General features: G+C 39.7%; 1 protein-coding gene across 4 annotated transcripts in view; it reads left to right on the top strand.

Annotated features, from left to right (window-relative positions):
- Positions 1–19,956, top strand: part of PLXNB2 (plexin B2) — a 254,318-nt gene that overhangs the window by 198,941 nt on the left and 35,421 nt on the right. For all 4 annotated transcript variants that reach the window (XM_008642550.2, XM_017745957.1, XM_017745958.1 and 1 more), the window contains 3 exons: positions 3,634–3,806; positions 6,009–6,157; positions 9,125–9,233. In XM_008642550.2, coding sequence (XP_008640772.2) covers positions 3,634–3,806; positions 6,009–6,157; positions 9,125–9,233 — 431 coding nt within the window. The remainder of the gene's footprint in view (positions 1–3,633; positions 3,807–6,008; positions 6,158–9,124; positions 9,234–19,956) is intronic.

Raw genomic sequence — 19,956 nt, 5'->3', positions numbered from 1 at the left:
GTAAGCCTAGTCCTGAGCTGAGGTAAGGAAGTTCCTTCAAAATCAATAGAGTAGTATCTAGGAGTTGATACCTACCTTACACACCTTAGGACTGACATTTAAGGCAGAATATTGCAAAAACTGTGAGGCAACCCTCTTGTTACTTGAGTGATGAGTCAACATCAGGAAAATACTAGTACCCTAAGTAATTTCCTCTGCTGATTAAATCTTCAGACCATATTTTTCCAGCTGTACAATATTGAAATTTATTCCTTTTCATATTGGCAGCATGAACTATGTTTTTTAGAAGATTTTCCTTATGGCTCTGTGTGCAGTGTTAAAAGAGGACCTGGCATGAATGTTACAGGGAGGTCATATTGCAATCTCACACTGTCTTAATTTCCATTCCAGTCGTGTCGGGTTTAAAACTGCAAAATTTTGACCAAATATTCCCAACATCTTTTTTCCAAGTCAGGAAAAAACATTAAAGAAAAAAAAAAGGTAGTTATATTATTAAAGAAATGTTATCATTCAAATGGAAATACAGAGCCCTTGCAAGAGGGGAATTGAAAAATTATCAACAAATGTCTCTTTTTAGTATAAAAGGTATTTTTTAAAATCCAAATTCTTTCTGACTTTCAGATTCCCTTGCCATATGAAATCCAGAGTGGAATGTGTTTTTATGCATCTTGAAAAGAATTGGCTTTGGGTATATGGCTGCTGCTGAGAAGCACCTTTGAACCTGACAGTGAAAGAACCCTTTCTTTGTATAGCACTCAGTGAATACTAAGTTATGATAGCATTTTTACATCTCAAGCCATCAGGGGTTCTGAACAGTGTGAAATCCAATATATCCCTTTTATCCTTTGTCCTTTTTATCAATGATATCACAGCTGGTATCTCAAGGTGATGGATAAGAGTCTGAATCTAATGAGTGGCTTGCTGCTGGTACATATAATGAGCTGATCAGTGAACAAGGGGAGTGGTTAATGTTTTAAGGCCGTGGCTTTCTTCATTGCATTTATGCAGCTGGATGTGAGGGACATCAAGACTTTGCAGCAGTGACATTGTTTATTGAGGGATGGAATACGAATCCCTGTCTAGCCAATGAAGGATAATAAAGTAATTCAGTAAACATATTCCCATGCTGGTGGCCATGTGGTCATCTGGGTGGGAAATGCCAGGTTTAGGAAGTCAAGGGAAAGATTTGCTCAACAATATTTCCTGTTCCCGTGTCTGTGCAGTAGCAATCTTTCAGAGTGCTGGAATAAGAACCAATCTGGTTCCTATAGAAGCAATTCATAGCATGGAAACTTTTCCATGCCACTGTGCACAAAGCAAACAGCAGCATACCAGGGCTGTCAGTCTGGTGCTTTTCCCCAGCCCTATGTCTACATCCAGCACACAAGTGGATAGCTGACACACAAACTGCAGGAAATATTGCTTCGTTTATGTTTGTTGCTCAGTGCCTTCCATATTTGTGTGCTCAGTTTATGAAGCAAATGATGCTTGTCCTGCTTTGTGCTCATCAATCCCTTGGAAATTCAATATAGAGATTGAATCAAATGGAGTTTCTTTCTCACTGATTCATTTTTACAAATGCCAAAGTCCCTCACTTTTGCATACACCTCTAATGATGTATTCAGCTGATTTTCTGCTGGTACAGATACTTGAAATCAAGTGGATATGCTGACTAGACATAGGAAGGGTTAAAATCAGGCTTCATCATTGATTTAACCCTTCATTGTAAGAGAAAGAAATAAAACCTGTTATTGTATTAAAGACTAGCTGTGAAACTGAATGCTGAGGGTTTTAAACATAAAGCGTTCAGACAAAAACTGCCTGTATGGGATTACATGTTCTCCTGCAAGTGGCAGAGACTAGCCAAGATTTGGGCATCTGCAATATTGTTCATGCCTAGCAGGGGAATAAGGCCACTGCTGAAAAAATAATGGAAAAGTAGCATTTTCATTTTACGTTTTCATTTCAGTAGAAATTTGACATGGTAGTCTCTTGGAATTAGATTTCAAAAGCTGCTGCTGCTGTTATCTAGGAAGTTACCAAGTGTATTGAAATATTAGTGACTGGAGGGTGTCCAGTGTCCTTGGACACTGCCAGTGTCCTTCCTAGAGTTCTGCTCCTCTGAGAGTAAAAGCTTGTTTGAAATAAACTTTTTTAGTGGCCTTTACTATATGCATCTCAAAGGGATTTACCCTTGTCCACATACTTTCCTATGTTTCCTGCATCTTTAAATATGAACCTCGTTTGAAAAAAATCCAGTGTCACTAAGGCTACTGTTTCTTGAGATTACTGAAGCGAAGGGGAAGGGGAAGATGTTGAGTCTCTGTCTTGTATACCCCATTCCCATCTGTAAACACATTTAATTCTTGAAAGAGCACAGGAGGAAACCTAAAAAGCTCTCTGTTGTTCTGGTAAGTTAAGTTAATTTACAAGACTCAAAAATTGCCAGAGCCTTAGTGGCAGAGGGTGAGAGGCTGTGTGGCCAGAAATATAGAGCAGCAAAGAGTAGAGAGAAGCAGGGGGGAAAGAAGGAGCAGAAAAGCAGGGAGCAAGATGTTTTCCTCTTTACAATAATCATCTCACCTGTCCAGGGAGGCACAGCACTCACATGCTGGGCAATCTGTGCAACTTGAACATTTTCACTAGAGAAACGTGGCATATTTTCAGTCTGTTTTCTTCTGGGCTAGTTCTCAAGCGCATCTCCATATGCTTTCTTGCAAGCCTAGGCTCTCCTTGTGGTGTTGAACCACTGAGGTATGTCTCAAGGCTTTGCATCTATTTGGGAAAATTATTTCATTCAGTGACTGCACATCACGCTAGAGATTGATGGGGGCCAAAACAAGCTTAGTGTCTGGGACAGTTGGTCTCTGTTTCATCAGTAAGAGAGAGAAGACTTTCAGACATGATTTCTTGGCTCAGAAAAGCTAGAACTAAACCCCACTACAGAAGGAATGAGGTGTACATCAGGATGACAGTTCAAGACAAAAGCAAGAAAATAGAGAAGAATGAAGAAATGCAGAGGTATTAACTTGAACAAAGGCTAACACTTAATAAAGTGTTAACTTTCTATTTGGTTCAGGCATTAGTGGTGATTATGAAAAGTCCCAAACATCCTGGAAACAGCTTACAAAGGCAGCACTCTTCCTTTAATTCTGCAACAGGGGGAGGTCCCATGCCAGCTGATGTCTGCCCCTACTGACACCCACGCAGAGTTTATACCTTCCATATCTGACTTAGGATGCTTCAGGAGGACCTGATTTTTGAATTAATCTTTGAACAGCTCTATGTGTTATTGAGCTCAGTCAAAGTAAGGACTTTGTACTTGAATGTTTTGACAGTGTGTCTTGGGGTGACTTTATGATGTGTATCCCATGTCACTGCTCAGTGACAAAAATATATTTGGGGTTTACTTGATAGTAGTCATACTCTACAGATGGATAAATGTCAGGTTTTTCCGTAGAGGAAAAATACAATTTTCTCTCAGCATCATTCAGGGGTTAAGTACCGACTGTACGTATTACTCACGCGACTCCACTGAACTTTATACACAGGGTTAGTTTTCCTTCCTAAAGGACACTGAATACCCTTGAAACAGAGATAAATGTCTAAGTGTGTTTGTTGTTCATCTTTCAGTGACTCTGTACAACTGCTCCTACGGACGAAGCGACTGCAGCTTATGCCTTGCTGCCGATCCCAACTATAAGTGTGTCTGGTGTGAAGAAGATGGCAAGCCCAGCAAGTGCGTGTATGAAAAACTCTGTCATGCTCCCCCCACTGACACGTGTCCTCCTCCAGAGATCACTCGCGTAAGATTGCTTTTTTTTCTCTCCCCACCAGTGTAATATTTTTCAGGAGAAAGGAGCCAAGCAAGCTCATACTGAAAGGCAGGTTTTTTCCTAGGGTGTTAAGTAAGCCTCTGAAAGAGCTGAAAGGAAATAATGTCAGTAGTGATGTGTGTGAGAGATTTGTAAAGACTCAAAGTAAGAGACTGAATGGAGTCTTTGAGCCTCCTTGTTTTTCAAGCCTTGTCTTCGCTGTGTCAGAAGCCAGGCTAGCAGTGCATGCTTAAAATGTGGCACTTGATTCTTGCATAAGAATGATTAGAATAGCACGGATTTTTTCTCTCATAAAGTCCTTTCTACCTGAAATGAGTCTGTAAGAGAGGTTCACTGCTCCTGGAACTACAAGTATATAACAGGCTCATTTACAGGCTTCAAGCTAGAGTTTTAAATAGTATTTATTAAGGGAGCAGATTGTTTCTGCATCACAAAATGTCTTCCAGGTGTCAGTGATATTGTTCAGTCTACACCAGCATCAAACCCAAAGCTGTAGAAATTGAATGTAAGAAATCGGAGAGGCCATATGTGCACCCCTGACTTACTCTGTAGTTGGAGCCTTCACACAGGGTCAGGGAAGATTGTTTCCACCTTCATGGATCAGCAGGCAAAGAAAGTCATAAATCCATGTCCTTTTCAGAAACAAGCCAAATGCTGCTTTTATGGGCATAATTGTTGAGAAAAGAGTGATACATGCCTCCGCTGGGCAAATCTAAATTGCTGCAGTGGTGGTATCAGTACTTCAAAACTCAGACACATTGTTTGATGAGAACATATCCCAAGCCATTACAAAATGTGGTAACTGTATGACAGAGGTTGAGAGTTGGAACAGGGATGTTTCACTCAGTAGGAACTGTGTGTGAAACCTGTGGCTCAAACTGGTAGAGACACTGCAACCCTGGAGGCTGTGCCTACTGGCAGACCTGCAGTACATGGGGGAAGGTAGCCAAAGCTAAGATGAAATGGCTGTTAAGCAGTTGAAGACTGCCAAGCAAGGTAAATACCCTGGAATCTCAACAGAAAGTGTGGAGAAGAATGCTTGTGTAATACCTATGCCCAGGTAAACACAATTTGAGAAGAAAGGAAAAGGAAAATTAAGAAAAAAGGGGTTTCACCTGGGATACTGTTTCTACATTCTTTTGCATTAAAAAACATACTAAAATATATTAGATTTTTCAGAGCTCACATTAGCTTTAGATATGAACATAACATTTGGAAACAGCTAGACAAACAGTTGAATAATTTTTCAGCTAGTTTGTTTATGGGTTGAGTGCAAATGGACATCCAGTGGGCAGAAGTTTAGGAAGTTGAAGCAGTGGGAAAATGGAGCAAGTGATTCTGGAGCTGGGCTAGGCAGCCAGCAGAGGCAGCCATGTCTCTGTGCTCAGACTTGCTTAGACCTAAGAGACTGATTTTGATGGAGCAGACAGTGAAGTACAACCTCCCTTGTCTTGATGGCGAACTTGTGGCCCTCCAAAGCTGAAGATCTGAAAAGGTCCTGCTGGAGGTGCTCCCAGCATTATGTAGGAAAGCAGGTTAGCCTTTCAACAAATATTCTGAATTTAAGTGCCTGTCAGGGCCATATTTCAGTCTGAGGAGTCCACTGCAATGGCAGGATCTTCTCTGTCCTCATTTTATTTGCAAATTACTCAATAAGCATCAGCCCATGCTGCAGTACCCTACCATGAGATGCAGTAAGGAAAATCAAGGGAATGGAGGAACTTTTGAAGGCACTACATGGGGCACTGTGTGTTAGGAAGGTGCACTGCTCTGCTGTGAACCTAAAGGGATAAAATCATGAAAACAAAATTCTGGAAAAGCTCTGTGGAAGGACTGTGAGAAGAGTGCAATCCATTTGCTTTTCAAAATCACAGTACTTTAGTGGAGGAAGCAAACTTAAAACAGAATAAACACCAGGCAAGAGTTTTGTACATAACAGTCTGCCACAGGAGACATAAAATCTGCAACTGTTGAATACTAGTTCTGAGCTAACAGATGATTGATTAACATTAAAAAGTTGCATAGCATGTTTTTTTGTATGTCCTACAAGAAACATCTGCATTTCAAATGTTGCTAAGTCAAAGTAGCTTTAAATAATATAGAAGATCAACATAGTCACTGCAGTATTTAATTTTGCTTTTTTTTTCCCCTCTCTCCCTCGTGCAAACACAGATTGAGCCAAAAACTGGACCACTAAGTGGTGGAGTTCTTTTGACCATAATGGGATCTAATTTGGGAATAAAAGCAGAAGATGTAAAAAATGTAACAGTGGCAGACAAGGAATGTCTTTTTAAAGAGGAGTTCTACTCTGTTTCCACAAGGTAATTGATGGATGTTTTTCATAAGATTTTAGAAGAAAAAATGAACTTCTGTGCATTTTCAAGAAAAGATGATCTTCTTGTGGTTACAAATGTTACCATTTCAAAAAGAACTAGTGTGACATAGCTGCAATATTTCATAGTAACATGTCTGACTCTTTACTTAAAATTTTTATAGATTGTAACAGCAACAAATTTACAATTGTGTACTACCATCCTGCTTCTGATTGAAGTTTTTTCCTTACTTGATTGAAAAGCTTTCATAAACTATTACTGTACATATATCAAAACTATTTGTTTTTAAATTAAAGGCATTCTACATGTACAATCTAGTCATTATGACTTTGCTAAATCTGAACCACAATGAAGCCAAGCATACAAGATTTATGGGAAAGCAGGCAAAGAAAGAGGAAGCTTAAATCTGTTTACTCCAGCCATAGAGTTTCTTTCCTGGGGGCAGGGAGGGAGCCCAGAGTTCAGGTTTAGCTGTAGATGACTAAGTTTCATCTCAAAGCCAAAAAGTCCATGGGTGTTGAAGTGCCTAAGCAGGTTGGTAGATGTTTTGTGGATTACTTGTCACACTCTTAAGCGGTGCCAAAAATTAAAACAGAATGCCTAAATTCTTCTTGGTAGGTATCTAGGTGTTTACTACAGATTATATCAAGCTTCTAATTTCAAGAGGGAAATACCCTTTTGATATTAGCTGATGAAAAGCATAGCAGGAAGGTTCAGTAGTAATGTTAAGAGTAATGACATATTTTAGGTGGTGTGATTTTTCTTTCATTCAATTTTGAAGGCTGCAATTGAAACCTTGGCTTTCTTTCCCTTCTTATAAATTAACGTGTAACACAGTAACTTTTTGCTATTCCTGTGGCATGTTTTGAAAGGGACTTTGAAAATGCCTAAGTGATTTTTTTTTTCTTTTGAAAAATATTTAACTTTAGTCAATGTGTGGACCAGGCATTTAGAAGCTTCCCAGGCCTCTAGGACTGAAGAAGCTAAAGAATAGCTGTTTATTTCTTACTGCTTCCCAATTTTATTGCCATCTCTCCTGGATTTACATGTACTTCCAATCCAAAGAATTACAAACTTTTTTACGGTCATCTTTCTCCATTCCCTGTTTTCAGTGTTTGCAAAAGCTGCACTGAATTGCAACATAGTCTTACAAGAATTTCCCCATCCTCTTGGCTTTTTCTAAAGCTTTTTGATATTTTTAAATACATGGAAAGGAGCCAGAACTGAGATGACTGGTTCCTGGTATCATAGCAACATTACTGGTTTCCTAAGTTCTGGCAGTGTAGTAATGGGTGAGAACAAATGCAACTTGCATCATGTCATTTATCAACAAATTAGTGGATTTTGAAGGATGTTCTCGACTAGGGAAGCCTTTAAAAAGTTATCAAAATCTTCAAACAGATATCTATAATTTTCTGTCTTTGTCTTCCTCTGTTCTTTTGTTTTATTATTAACTTTTTTTATAAAATTAAATTAGAAAATAATAAAAAGTGCCTTGTCTGGCTCCCCTATCCTTCTGCAGTAAAATGCTAGTCTTTTTAGGAGACAGTTGCTCCCATGCACAGCAAGATTTAAGACAGTTAAGGGTGCTTTCTGGCTCTGCAGTGATTTAATTGTTGGCCTTCGAGAAGTCTGTTCTCATTCTTTGTAGTTTTCCATTAGTAATGTGGGGGAAGGGAGGTAATGCCAGCGCTGGGGAGGGGAGGGAACTTTTCCAATTAAAATCCCTGCTACGGTGTTTCCCCCACATCCCCCAGCCCCGGCCCCCGACTGCTTTCCCTAGCTTGACATATGGTAAAAATTCTTCCAAAGGCACCGTTTCCTGTTTCTGCCTGACATGAAGATACAACTTCCAAGAATACAGTAGAGAGATGATGAGGAACAGGCTCAGGCAGCCATACACATGCCAGGGCATGCAAGAATTCAGAGAATTTTGTCCATTTGCCAGTACCCAGGAAAAAAGTCTGGAGTGATCTGCAGAGGGACTTGAAAATCCTTTTATTATAAGTCTCAATTTAAGTACATTATACCCAGTAATTTGGAGTCGTTGAGGGTTTTTTGCTACTTTGGGATTTTTTAAGCAGTCATGCACTGCTTAAGGAAGAATAGCAATAATCCTGGAGTGAAAGAGCGACAGAAATGAGCAGTGATCCTCAGGGCGTGTCCTATATGAAACCGTCTGACTGAGCAGGCTGCAAGCATTATACACTCCTTATCTAACTGTATTATCAGCTCTCCATTAAGCATTCGTCCCAGTTTTCAAGTGTGTCAAATCCTTATTGCCTTTTCATGCTTTCATTCTGTGGTTTACCTGTTTGAAATAAAAGTTTAAACATCCTAGCTATCACTCAGCAGCAGTGTTAGTTTTAAGGCAGTGTTTTCTTGGCCAGTGTTCCTTGACCTCTGATTTTGCATGTTTTATCTGTGAATTTATTTTCAGAGAACAGTAATTCTGAAGGGATTTTGATCATAGGTGTGAAAAGGCAGTAGTTTGAAGCTGAAAGGTAGCAAGATGCACAGCAAAATTGTCAGCAGTTAAAACACACAAAATTATAAGACAGCTGGTGATCTCATGTTTGCCTCAAGGAGGTGGGGGCTCCTTTGTGGGTTTGGTTTTTTTTAACATCACAAAGTCCACTGTAAATCTTGTGTCAGGTTGCAGAAGTTCAACTGACTTATGGGCTGAATTTGAGTCTTCTGCAGAAGGCACTTCTACTAATGGACTGCTGAAGTTGCTGCATACAGTGCTCAGGTTTCGGTTTTACCAGCCTTTAGATAGACGAGCAAACTATTCTTGGGTGGTTTTGCTGGAAATCTGAGGCAGCACTGGATTACATTGTATAGGATAAAGCAAAGTTGGCGCTTTTGCTGGCAGTGTGTGTGGTAGGTCACATATATTGCATTGGTATTGCAGCTGTTACTTCTAACAGATAAGCTTACATTCTTTCTTTTTAGGATTGTGTGTCAAGTTGGACCAATGAATGAACCACAACAAGGTCAAATTGAAGTTAACATCAATGGAAAATTAGGTAAATCACCAAGTGAAGTTTTGTTTACATACCAGGTAAGTGCAATTTTTTAGAGACCTGTTTTATACTTTGTGCATGATTTAAGTTAAAGTTAAGCACAGAATCGGTTGTGTTTGTCTTAGTCTTTCATCAATAGCACTGTCATTCAAGAATATTGGAAAACACTTAATTCCATAATATGTATATACAAAAGGTGTACCAAAAATCAATTCTCATAAATAGATCCATAGTCTCAAAATAGGATGATGATGTTTGCCATTCAAAACAAAGATGTGGTAGAAAAGCAACTGGAATAAACCTACTCATTAGTGATGTAATATTTCTTCAGTATCACTATTAAATAAAAAAGAAGTCAGCATTGTGAAAAATTAGGTATTCTCCAGACACATGGTGCACTATTTTAATCACAATATTTAGTCTAGGCAATGTTCTTAATTAGAAGAATGGATGCAGAGCAGCTGAAGAATAAGTAATGAAGGTTCATTAATTTCTTTAATAATTTATTTCATTCAAAAGTATGGCATGCAGAGCCACAGACAGCATGATATGTGTTCATATTACTTATATGCTTTGTTTCCAGTGTGACTATGAAAGAGAATTTCATTTCCATGTTAATTTCTTTGCTCTAAATGTGGCCCTAGCTTATAGCTCGTCTGGCCTGTGGTTTTAGTAGCAAGCAGTTTTATCTGTATCTATGAGGTCTTCAAATTTTATAAGATCATGTGATAGTTGAGAGGTTTAAATAATATCAGTCCCCATACTGATACTTAAAATTACACTTATAAGCTATAAAACTATAAAACATAACTTGTGTGTTAGGCTTTTATCTTCTCCCTTATTTAAACTTCTGTCTCATTAATTCTTGATGAGAAGTAAAGGAAAGGAGTCAGCATTAAACAGTGGAATAAGTCAAGAATGACATTTTACTGAGAAGAGGATATTCTTGTTTTCACAAAATGGGCTAGAAGTGGGTTTTCTATAATTTCCAAGCAAATACCTCCTCTCTCTGGTGATACAGCTGCAAAAAAACCCTACCCTTTCTGCTTGAATATGTCATCTGTTCCTTTGCGGAAATACAGGTTATGATCTTAACCAGAGAGCAACAATATAATCTGCCATGTGTATGTTTGTTGTCTCTAGGACATAGACTATGACAGTAAGCCCTACGTGAGATTTTGACATGAATCTGTTGGGTATGTTTTGCACCAGTTCTCCCATCCTTCTGTGTATAAAGATTTTCTCATTATTTTCATGGAAAGGACATAAAGTTATTATAGAGTGGGTTGAAATGTAAGCTGAACCAGGCAGGATTCAAAGCCTGTCTTTGGACTTGTTTTGGTGTGATTCCCTGCTCAGCCCATCTGAGAGGGACGTAAGGAGCCACTGCTTTTGGCCACTTCAGGGAAAGATTCTTAATTGCCTATCAGGGAGGTGCTAGGAAACGTAGCTGTGCACCAGAATCAACTAGGTGGATGTTCCCCTGTAAGTACAAGAGTCCCTGTGTGTCAGTCTCTGCCTGCATTGAGGTTACTGAAAAATCAGATGCCTAAGCCAACTGCTGATAAAGAGCACTTTTATTTACTGCAAAATCTTTCCATGTGGACCCTATTTACAGTATGTGAAGCAATGACAAGTAATACAATTCAAACTTTAAAATGGTGATACTGGTTTCTAGTTTCATTTCTCTTTATTCCACCAGAAAATGAAGCCAACTTTGGACTGCAGTAGGATTGGAGTCAGTACAGGAGCGTCACATTGATGTGCACCTCTACAAGTGTGACACCAATGCTTTGGCGTGAGAACAGACAATCAGAGCAGATCAGAGCAGACAGTTGCATCAGCTAATGTTGGCTTAAAAGCTTCAATCTTGTTTCAGTGCTTTTGTCAGACAGTTCTTTGGTGACCTCTCTCAGCAGACATGCAAAATCTGTGCTTTGTGTAAAACCTCTTCTACTCAGTATATACAAAGGAAAGAAAATAATCTTCTTTCCAAGAGCCCTCCTAAAACAAATTTTCTCTTATGTATTTCCCTGTTTCTTTGACACATTGGATGGCTACCCTTCTGCTGGTAACTACCACTGTTTTTACTGTGAGCTCTGGACACTTGAAGCAGAATAGCTTCATCTTTAACAGTGACTATTCTAAATGCAGTGTGTGGCATCACGGGGCAGAAGTGCACGAGGAGACACTGGAGATGCTCATCTGGTGTGTCTGTGTACACCAGAGGTATCACCATATGCCCCACTGTCTCAGCCTTGTACATGTGATTAGTATCTACCACCAAAAGCACTTATCAAGTAGATTGGGTATAAGGAAGAATTTTTTATACGACAAGAGTGGTGAATCACTAAAAGAAGTTGCCCAGAAAAGCTGTATCTGCCCCATGATTGGAATTGTTCGAGGCCAGGTTGTATGGGGCTTTGAGCAACCTGATCTAGGGAACAGTGTCCCTGCCCATGGTGGGGGGGTTGGACCAGGTCCCTTCCATCCCAAACCATTCAGTGATTCTATAAGTAGTACTATATTTGGCACTTGTTGATACCCAGTCTGAATGGTGTGATTTATTTTTAAAGGTGGATTGATGAGAATCAGTAGTCAGAACAATTTGGGGCTCAGACTCATGCTTTTTCCCCTGTCTGCCAGCACAGAACGTTTCAGAAGTGACAAATGTGCAAGACTTTCATGAAATGGGTCAAAAATCCAGTTCAGAGGGAAGTCATGGTTTCAATTTAAAATTATTTCTGAACAAAAATGCCCTGGTCCACAAGTGTCTGTGCTATACAGTAAATATCTATATTTGTTGCATAACAGGAGGAGAAAGCTTTATGTCTCCCTACCCATCACAATTTCTCTATCCAACCTGAGTGCAGTTCAAGTACAGTCCCAGTAAAATTAAATTCTGATAACCCAGTCATCCTCTGCTGACATTTCTATTGTTTCGCTATAAGAAGGATCAGGCAATAACCATTCTCCTGTTTAGTGAAATAGAAATGAACTTATAATAAATTTTAATATCCAGCTATGCGGTACATCTGGAGCACTGACAGCTTGGCTGGTCTCTGAGCAGGTGGAGCAGTAACATGGCTAAAGGCCAGTCCTGCTTTTTCATTTGTTGTTAACTTTATCTGATTTGCTTGTTACTATGGCAGTGAGAAGCAGTCTCAAAAGAAGGAGTTAAGCTTTTCCAAGGGATATGGCCCAGATTTGCTGGTCCCACACAAGTGCTGATTCTTTTCTCAGAACACCTCTTCTTTAGACTCAAAGCACCAGGACAAGAGCTTGCAGCTGGTTCTGGCATCTCCAGCATCTGTTTGTCTGAACAACTTTGTGAGGTTTAGGCTGTGCAGGTTAAAGAGACTATAGGGTTTCAGAAAGCTCAAATAGATCTAAGATGGTGAATTTAGAGGTAGAACTTTGCAAAAGTCTAATACATTCCTGAACTGGCTCGGAAAAAATGACTTCTTGTAAACCAGGAAGTCTGTTTACCTAAACAAGATGAGATGAATAACCAAAAGGAGGAAGAAGGGAGGATAAACTGGAATTTGACCTGAAAACAAACATCAACATCACTATTCACCATACTGGAAGTTTGAATGTGAAATGAACAGCACAGTTACATTTAACAAGGTGCACTCTTCCACCTTAATCTACTCTACTTGGCAGTTTCCTCTTACCTGCGTCCATCCTCTGCTTTGCTTCTTTATGTTTGAAGCAATTGCACTGGAAGCCCTCACCAGGAAAGTGCCTCAAGGCTTTCACAGAGGGTTTCAGCTCACTCCTTGATTTTTCTCCCTGAGTCTTTGCCTCAATACATTCAATTTACACTGTACCTGGGGGCTTTGGGTGGGGTTTTTTGTGGGGAAAATTACATGCTTGTTGCCATTATGATTGATGCTGATAAACCACACATCCGCAGAAGTCTGGAATTGCTTCCAGAGGATCTTATTTTATTCTTAAGTCCTGCAGTACATATTGTTTGTGTGTCAGTCTGCATGGGGGACAGGAGAACTCTTGGATAGCTGAGAGTTTTAGTGAAGTTGCCCCTTTTTCATGCGGATATTGTTAGTCTTTACTCTGTATCATCTGAGCCATGCATTTAAATACATGTCCCACCATCCAGTGCTCATGATTCTGCTTGAGAGCTGCCAGTAAACACTGGCTGTATGATAGTGCAGACTTTCCAGTCACTCATGCTTCCATTTCTCCACCAAACCCGTCAGCAAAGCTCTGTAGTCTTTTCAGAAAATCATGTGGTATCTGCCTCATGATAAAAAGATGCTGCTTTCAGGCCAAAGAATAAGCTGTTTAACATACCAGCCCTTTTGCATAAGAGTCCCATCCACAGCAGGCAACACACAATGTGCATTGCCAGGCAAATGCTCTGCCCGGGCACCTGGAGTGCCTGGAAGCATTTGTTCAGCTTACAGGATGTAAGGTTTGGACAAAGCAGCCCCCAGAAAGGCAGGACTCAGCTCATCTCTCTGCTGTTGCAGAAATAACCCAGGAACTGACTTGTGTTATGGATACTGTGATGAGGCGAGCCAGCAGGTCAGGTCAGCCACTGTGGTGAACACCAGGCTGCCAAGAATGCGCAGTGGAAATTCTCTGGTTGAATATCCTGTGAGTGGGTGGCTTGTCTGAAGAAACAAGAAACAGGCTCCCTTGAGTCTGAGAGAGGAGGGAAGTGGAGGGGGAAAGAAGTTCCTAATGGCTTGAGTTTCCCATTCAGAGGTTTAATTTAGCTCCTGTGGTTACCTTTATGGTCCATTAAATGACATTTTGACCTCCAAGAAGCTGGTGAGTGTCTACAGCACTTCGTGGGCTATGCCTTTTATTCTTGTGTGCATAATATGCAAGAGTTCACAGAATAATTTGGCTTTCAGTGTGAGGCAGATAATTTTGGTAAAAAATTGCTTCTTCTTCAAGAGCCAGAACTTACTGCAGCTGGAACCAGGATGAGGAGAGGGAAGAGTTACTTGTGAAGGAAAGATGGATGTGATAGGTGCAGAACAACAGCATGGCCTGTACATTTGTGAAAATCTTATCCACGTCTGTGTGTGCTGTCATCAGGCCTGGGAAACAGCATCCCTGTTTTCTGCTTGTGTGGAACCACAAGAGCCCATTCCTACTTGTGAAGAAATGCACTTGCATCAAAGGCAAACCCCCAACTGGAGGTCAGTGTCTACAGGAGCCAAGAGAAGGGAGCTTAGGTGGCTTTGCCATTTGCTGCCCATCATGTCCGTTTGAACACCTCCATCTGCTGCTGGTTTCCCCTTGTGCTGCAGCTGGCATCTCTCACAGCATCATGGGGACATACTCTGACACCATCATCTTTCCCCTTCCCAGTTGTCTCTCTGCTTGTGATCTGGCACAGTTGTGTTTTTTCCAACATCCCCCTCTGAAGCATAGACTTTGTGCCAAGGTTTCCATGCATCTCTGTTCGGCTCCCCTTCTCTGTTGCTGTCCAACTGTTCTTCAGTTCCTGGCCCTTCTTGTGATCCACCAGTAGCCTTCTTGGAGGTTTGCTGTTTCTCTCTTTGATTTTCTGCTTCAGTGAAGGATAAAGGGCAACCAATTTTATGTCAGTGATCTAGTTCATGGTCTAGAAACTGCTTACCACAGATGGGTACTATAGTAGCCAGTATCCTTATTTACAGAGTCATGTTCAGGAATTCTCCTGGGAAAAGGAAACTTTGTATAGATGAGGTTGTGCTTGATGACAGACAAATGGAAAAGCAGAGAAATGGAAAAAGAAGACAGGCAGAACTTTGGTGATGCTCCATGGGTGTGCACTCCTCTTGTTCTTGGATACTGCGCAAGGGACCAGAAGTGATTTGGCTGGACATGGACAGTGCAAACCAGGACAGCTGCAGCGCAAACAGAATGAGTGAACAAGAACATGAATCTCTCTGGAAAATCCAATCCCAGATGTAAGATGGGTGAGCAAAAAAGAGGCTGGGGGAATGGTTCTCTTTTAAACCTCCATGTCTTTAATTGCAAAGAAAATTGTGAAGAACCAGGGAAAAAAAATTAAAAGAAGCATAGGAATAACCCCACTGCTAGCCCAGTAAAAGATGGGCTTTGATTTGACACCAGCAGACCATAGAGATTTAAAATGCTCGGAGCACTCTGAAAGAATTTTCAGACTACAAAAGGTATTTTTTTATTAAAATAGAAGTTTAAAAATCTGAAGAAATAAGATATCACCTTCCTAACTCTGCAAAAAGACTAATTGCTACTCATAAAATATTAAAGATTTAAAAGTTCATTCTAGATTAATAAACAGGATGAAAAATGTAAGAGCTAAATGCGAATGCTCAGAGCACCTACAGTAGCTGTGTAAGAGCAGCAGTCATGTACACTGCTAATAAGCAAGTTCATGTCTAAATGTGATTATAAGTGGAACAGACATGGAGATAATTTACCCTCTAGCACACAGAAAGCATGAAACTACAATGAAAAATATATCCACATTTCTGTGAACAGATTTTTAAGTAGGGGGCAAAAGATACAAACAAAGCAAGCAAAGAAGAGACTTCTGGCTGTGATGAAGAAAACAGGACACTGGAACATGGCCTGAATGTGAAGTCATATACATACTTGGGCCAGTTGGAGCTTTTTTGTCAATATTTTTCATTGGGTTTTTTCCAGTACTGCTGTGCTGATGAAGTAAGGATAAGACAGTGGCACACAGGAATGGAAATGCCACGTAAGGTATTACATTGGTATTACAAAGAGAAGAAAAAAATTTGCTACTACACATACTAGCATTATTTGAATGTTAGGTACCAAAAGCAATGTACAAGTGGTGTTGTCTCACTGCTTGGAGCAGAAAACCGCTGCTTCCAGCTAAACCATAGCAACAGGATGGGTGCTAACCACAGGTGTAAAAGCACAAGAGGTAACCTATTGGTATCCTTCCAACAAGGATAATAGCCTTGTGGATATCAAAGAACTGGGAAAACTGCTTATCAGTTCAGGTATACTTACCCAGCAGTCTGGTACAACATGGAAAAGTTGGGTTGCAGGTGGACTTTGAGATCTTTAACTCAACATCTAGGTAGGATTTAAGGAAGGTTTAACTGTAAAGTGCTCAAATTTCCCATGACAAACAGATTAAAATCTGCTCAGACCTACAAGCAAGAAATCTTGTTTAGATCAAATAATTTTTTCAGGATAAATCATGCAGCAGGGAGCAAGTTACACCTGGTAACAAGTTGGACTAAATGATGATTGAAGATCACTCCCAACTGAACCATTGTATTGAATTTCATTCTGAATAGCATAGCTGTGGATTTGCATAGGTTTTATGCAAATCCACTTTCTACAAACACAGGGCATGATCGTGAGAACAAAAGGCAGTGGGGAGTCCTGGTGGCACAAAGTCCCTCTGCTGGGAGACGGCTTACTAGACTCTGCAAAAACCAGGCCACTGAACAGCTGACAGACATCAGAACAGGCTTTTCAAACTAGACTATCAAAAAGCCCACATAATGAGGTAGCCTGCTATTGCAGAAAATATTTATGCTCAAACATTAAACCACCTGGAAGACATGAATATTATTTTCCTGGTGAAAAAAGAAGTATAGGCCTGAAAAAAACACTCCTTCATTTCAAGTAAAATAAGAAAAAAACCGAAATATGTTTGAATGATTTTCTACACTTTAAGGAATTATAAAACAAGGGTTAAATCAGCATTTGCAGGGTTGTTTAAATTTTACTGTGTCCATGAGAAATGAAGTATTGCCAAGTCCTCACAAGGGCTGATGTTTTCCAGAAGAATTATTACAGGACTGCTACAAATTCCATACAAGACACATTATCAAATGTTCTGTTTAACATCATAATTGCACTGAACACTGCAGTGTGATGTTACAGTGATGTTATAGAAAGTGTGAGTTCCCCCCGGTGTCTTCTGATGGAGCCAACAAAGATCTCAAGGTGTAGAGGGCTGAAGAAGAAAGCAGGTTATTTATCATGACAGCAGGTGTACTTCTGATTCAGAGACTGAAATGACAACAGGGCAGAAAGAAGGAGAGAAAAAATCCTTGAGGGGATTTGGAAAAAAATAGCATCACTGATACCACAGCACTTGAGGTTGGAGGCTTATCAGTCCCATTTGTAACAGTTGAACATTCGGTATTGCTCAGGGTCAAGTTCAAATTAAAGGGCCTTCCATCTTGGTAAAAGCAGCATTTTTATTATCCCTCAAACAAGGTTTACACTGACAGATTTACTGTCTGCCCCTCGTTTTCCTCTGCAAGGAGAAGGAATCTCATGTAGGACTTTGGTAAACAACATAGACCTGTGGGTCAGGTGCAGCTTTGCCAGACTGCATAAGATAAGATGAGACTAGAGCTGGCACCTTCCAAGGGTCTGTATGTGTCTGTCTGACTGGTGAGTACCATGGGAAGGGGCTACCTTCTCCTTAGGAAACACAGTTCTTGTTGAAGTCTTGTATCACCACTGATGGCACTTCTTCAAATTAACTTGGCATTGAGTGAAATATCATTCTCCTCCTGATCCTATCTATCTAATTGCATTTTTGTAAAATGCTTTCTGGTTGAGTATTTGTATGACCCAACTTTTTTTTTCTTTATTGGTACTCTTAAGAAGACCGCCAGGTGGGCCGATGGAGCTTTGTTCTTTGAGCCATCCACGAATATTTTAGAGGAGCAATAAAACTTATTCACAGCACATTGGTTTTGCAATAAAAAATAATTATATAAATTGTTAAAATTCTTGATAATTTATTTTAGCTGCTTATTTTTTCTGGCAGGTCCTTAAGAGGAAGGGGAAGAGGGAAAATATGAAACAGAAAATAGCAACTTAAAATTAATCAAATAATATTCCTGCCAAGTTTACGGTAACAAAGTGTTAGCAGTCATGCTGAAGAATTCCTCTGCACACAAAGCATTGTTCAGCTTCTCCTTATTAGATCATTTTTATGAGGTGTCCACATTATTTGTTCCCTGGAAAGCTCCTGGTATTTGCAGAATTACTTAAAATGCGTTAAATATGAGTATTTTGAATTAAGTGCTTTTAAAATAGTCCTTTGAGGGACAGCTGCAAGATCAGCAATTAAAGACAAAATAACAGTTAACCATAACCATTCCACCTCCTCTTTGGCCACTCCCTGTTTCCAGAGTGGTTCTTGGCCCCAGTTTTCCATTCAGCCTGAAGTGCAACTGAGATGTGTCTGCACAACGGATGCATGAGGGGTGGGTGGTGAGTTCTCCTGTCTGCTGTAGCTGGGCTTTAAATTCCAAGAGGTGGAGTCTTTCTAAGAAAAAGAAGAAAAAAACAGTTTCTGTGGAAAACATAACAGAGGCTTGTTTCACTTCCCCCTTACAACTGTGTTTTTCAGAGACAGCTTTGCTGTTACCCCTATATCCCTATTCCTAGGGAGACAAATGTAGGCCACCACTAACAGGTCCCCCAAAGACAATGATGCTGAGTGATTAGACTTCAAGTTTGTGGCTCACTCTGTATTTACTGATTGTTGGCTACAGAGACAGCTGAGCCCTGCCAAAGGGACTCATCAGATAAGCCAACAGAGCTGTAACAAGGAAATTATTTCACTTTTTTGCTAAGAGAAAGTAATATGGTTGTCCAGCTGAAATTCTTAGCAAGCTTCCTTTCATTCGTTAAGCTGAGGTTACAGACAATAGTTTGTGTGATGCTTCAGAAATTTTTTTTCTTTCTTTGTTTCCTAAGTCTATGTTTAAAGGCTTGCTTTAAGTGGTTTCTTATTAATTTCCTTCCTAAGCCTGTCCTTGGAGCCTAGCCTTCCAATGGAGGTAGTATTTAGGGAAAAGCTACAAATTTTAAATAGATTTCTTCAGAGCTTCAGAGAGAAAGAATTTGTCTATACTGATTCTTTAGTGGTTCTTGAGGAATACTTTAATCTGAAAGTTGTCCTAAGCATACTATGCAGCTAAGCGTTACTGTGGATAATACAGAAGTCCAGCATGGTTAACAATTTATAGCAATTAAGATTTATTTTGAACTTAATAAAAGGTATGGTTTTCTGTCCATGTGCTAGGGTTACACTTAAAGTATTTGACCCATTTTTATAAACTATTTATTGACTGTGTATTTCATATACAGTCTTGATTTTAATATTTTTAGCAACTAAATTCAGTTGTAAAAAAGCACAAATGAGTTTTCCTATAAAGTGCATATCTAGACTTATTCTAACTTAAATTTCAAATATGATTTTTAAAACTGACCCCCTAAAACTTTTTATTTACCCTGGTTAAACTTGTCTCAATTTAGCTTAAATCAGCAAGCAATTAAATCCAAATATGAGGATGCATAGACAGGGTTATGTAGACCTAAATGAGCTTTTAAAATGCTTTAAAATGACTTTGAGTGACTTCCCTATATAAAATCTTGTAACCTGAGTGATGTATTAAATTAAAGCTAAATCAAAGGTTACTTGCATGAGAGCAGTCATGTGCTCACTCTTGAGGATTGAAGGGTTTACAAACAGATTTCTCTCAGGGAAAAAAAGCAATTGACACCCAATTAGTTAAAGCATATTCCTAAAGCTCAATGGCTCCAGAGCAAATTACAGTTGTCATTGTGGATTTGTGAAGTGTGCTGAACCATGATGCATTCCTTCAGAGGGAAGTTGCTTAGACATGAAAGTATAAAACAAGCAGAGCACATAAGAGTTCTCCATGCTTCTGTATCTGAGCTGCAATAAAACAAATTTGTAAAGTAACCATGAAGTCAACTGGATGCATTTTTATG

Source organism: Corvus brachyrhynchos, unplaced genomic scaffold (genome assembly GCF_000691975.1).
Source record: "Corvus brachyrhynchos isolate BGI_N302 unplaced genomic scaffold, ASM69197v1 scaffold239, whole genome shotgun sequence".
Lineage (NCBI taxonomy): Eukaryota > Metazoa > Chordata > Aves > Passeriformes > Corvidae > Corvus > Corvus brachyrhynchos.
This window is presented reverse-complemented; position numbering and strand designations above follow the sequence as displayed.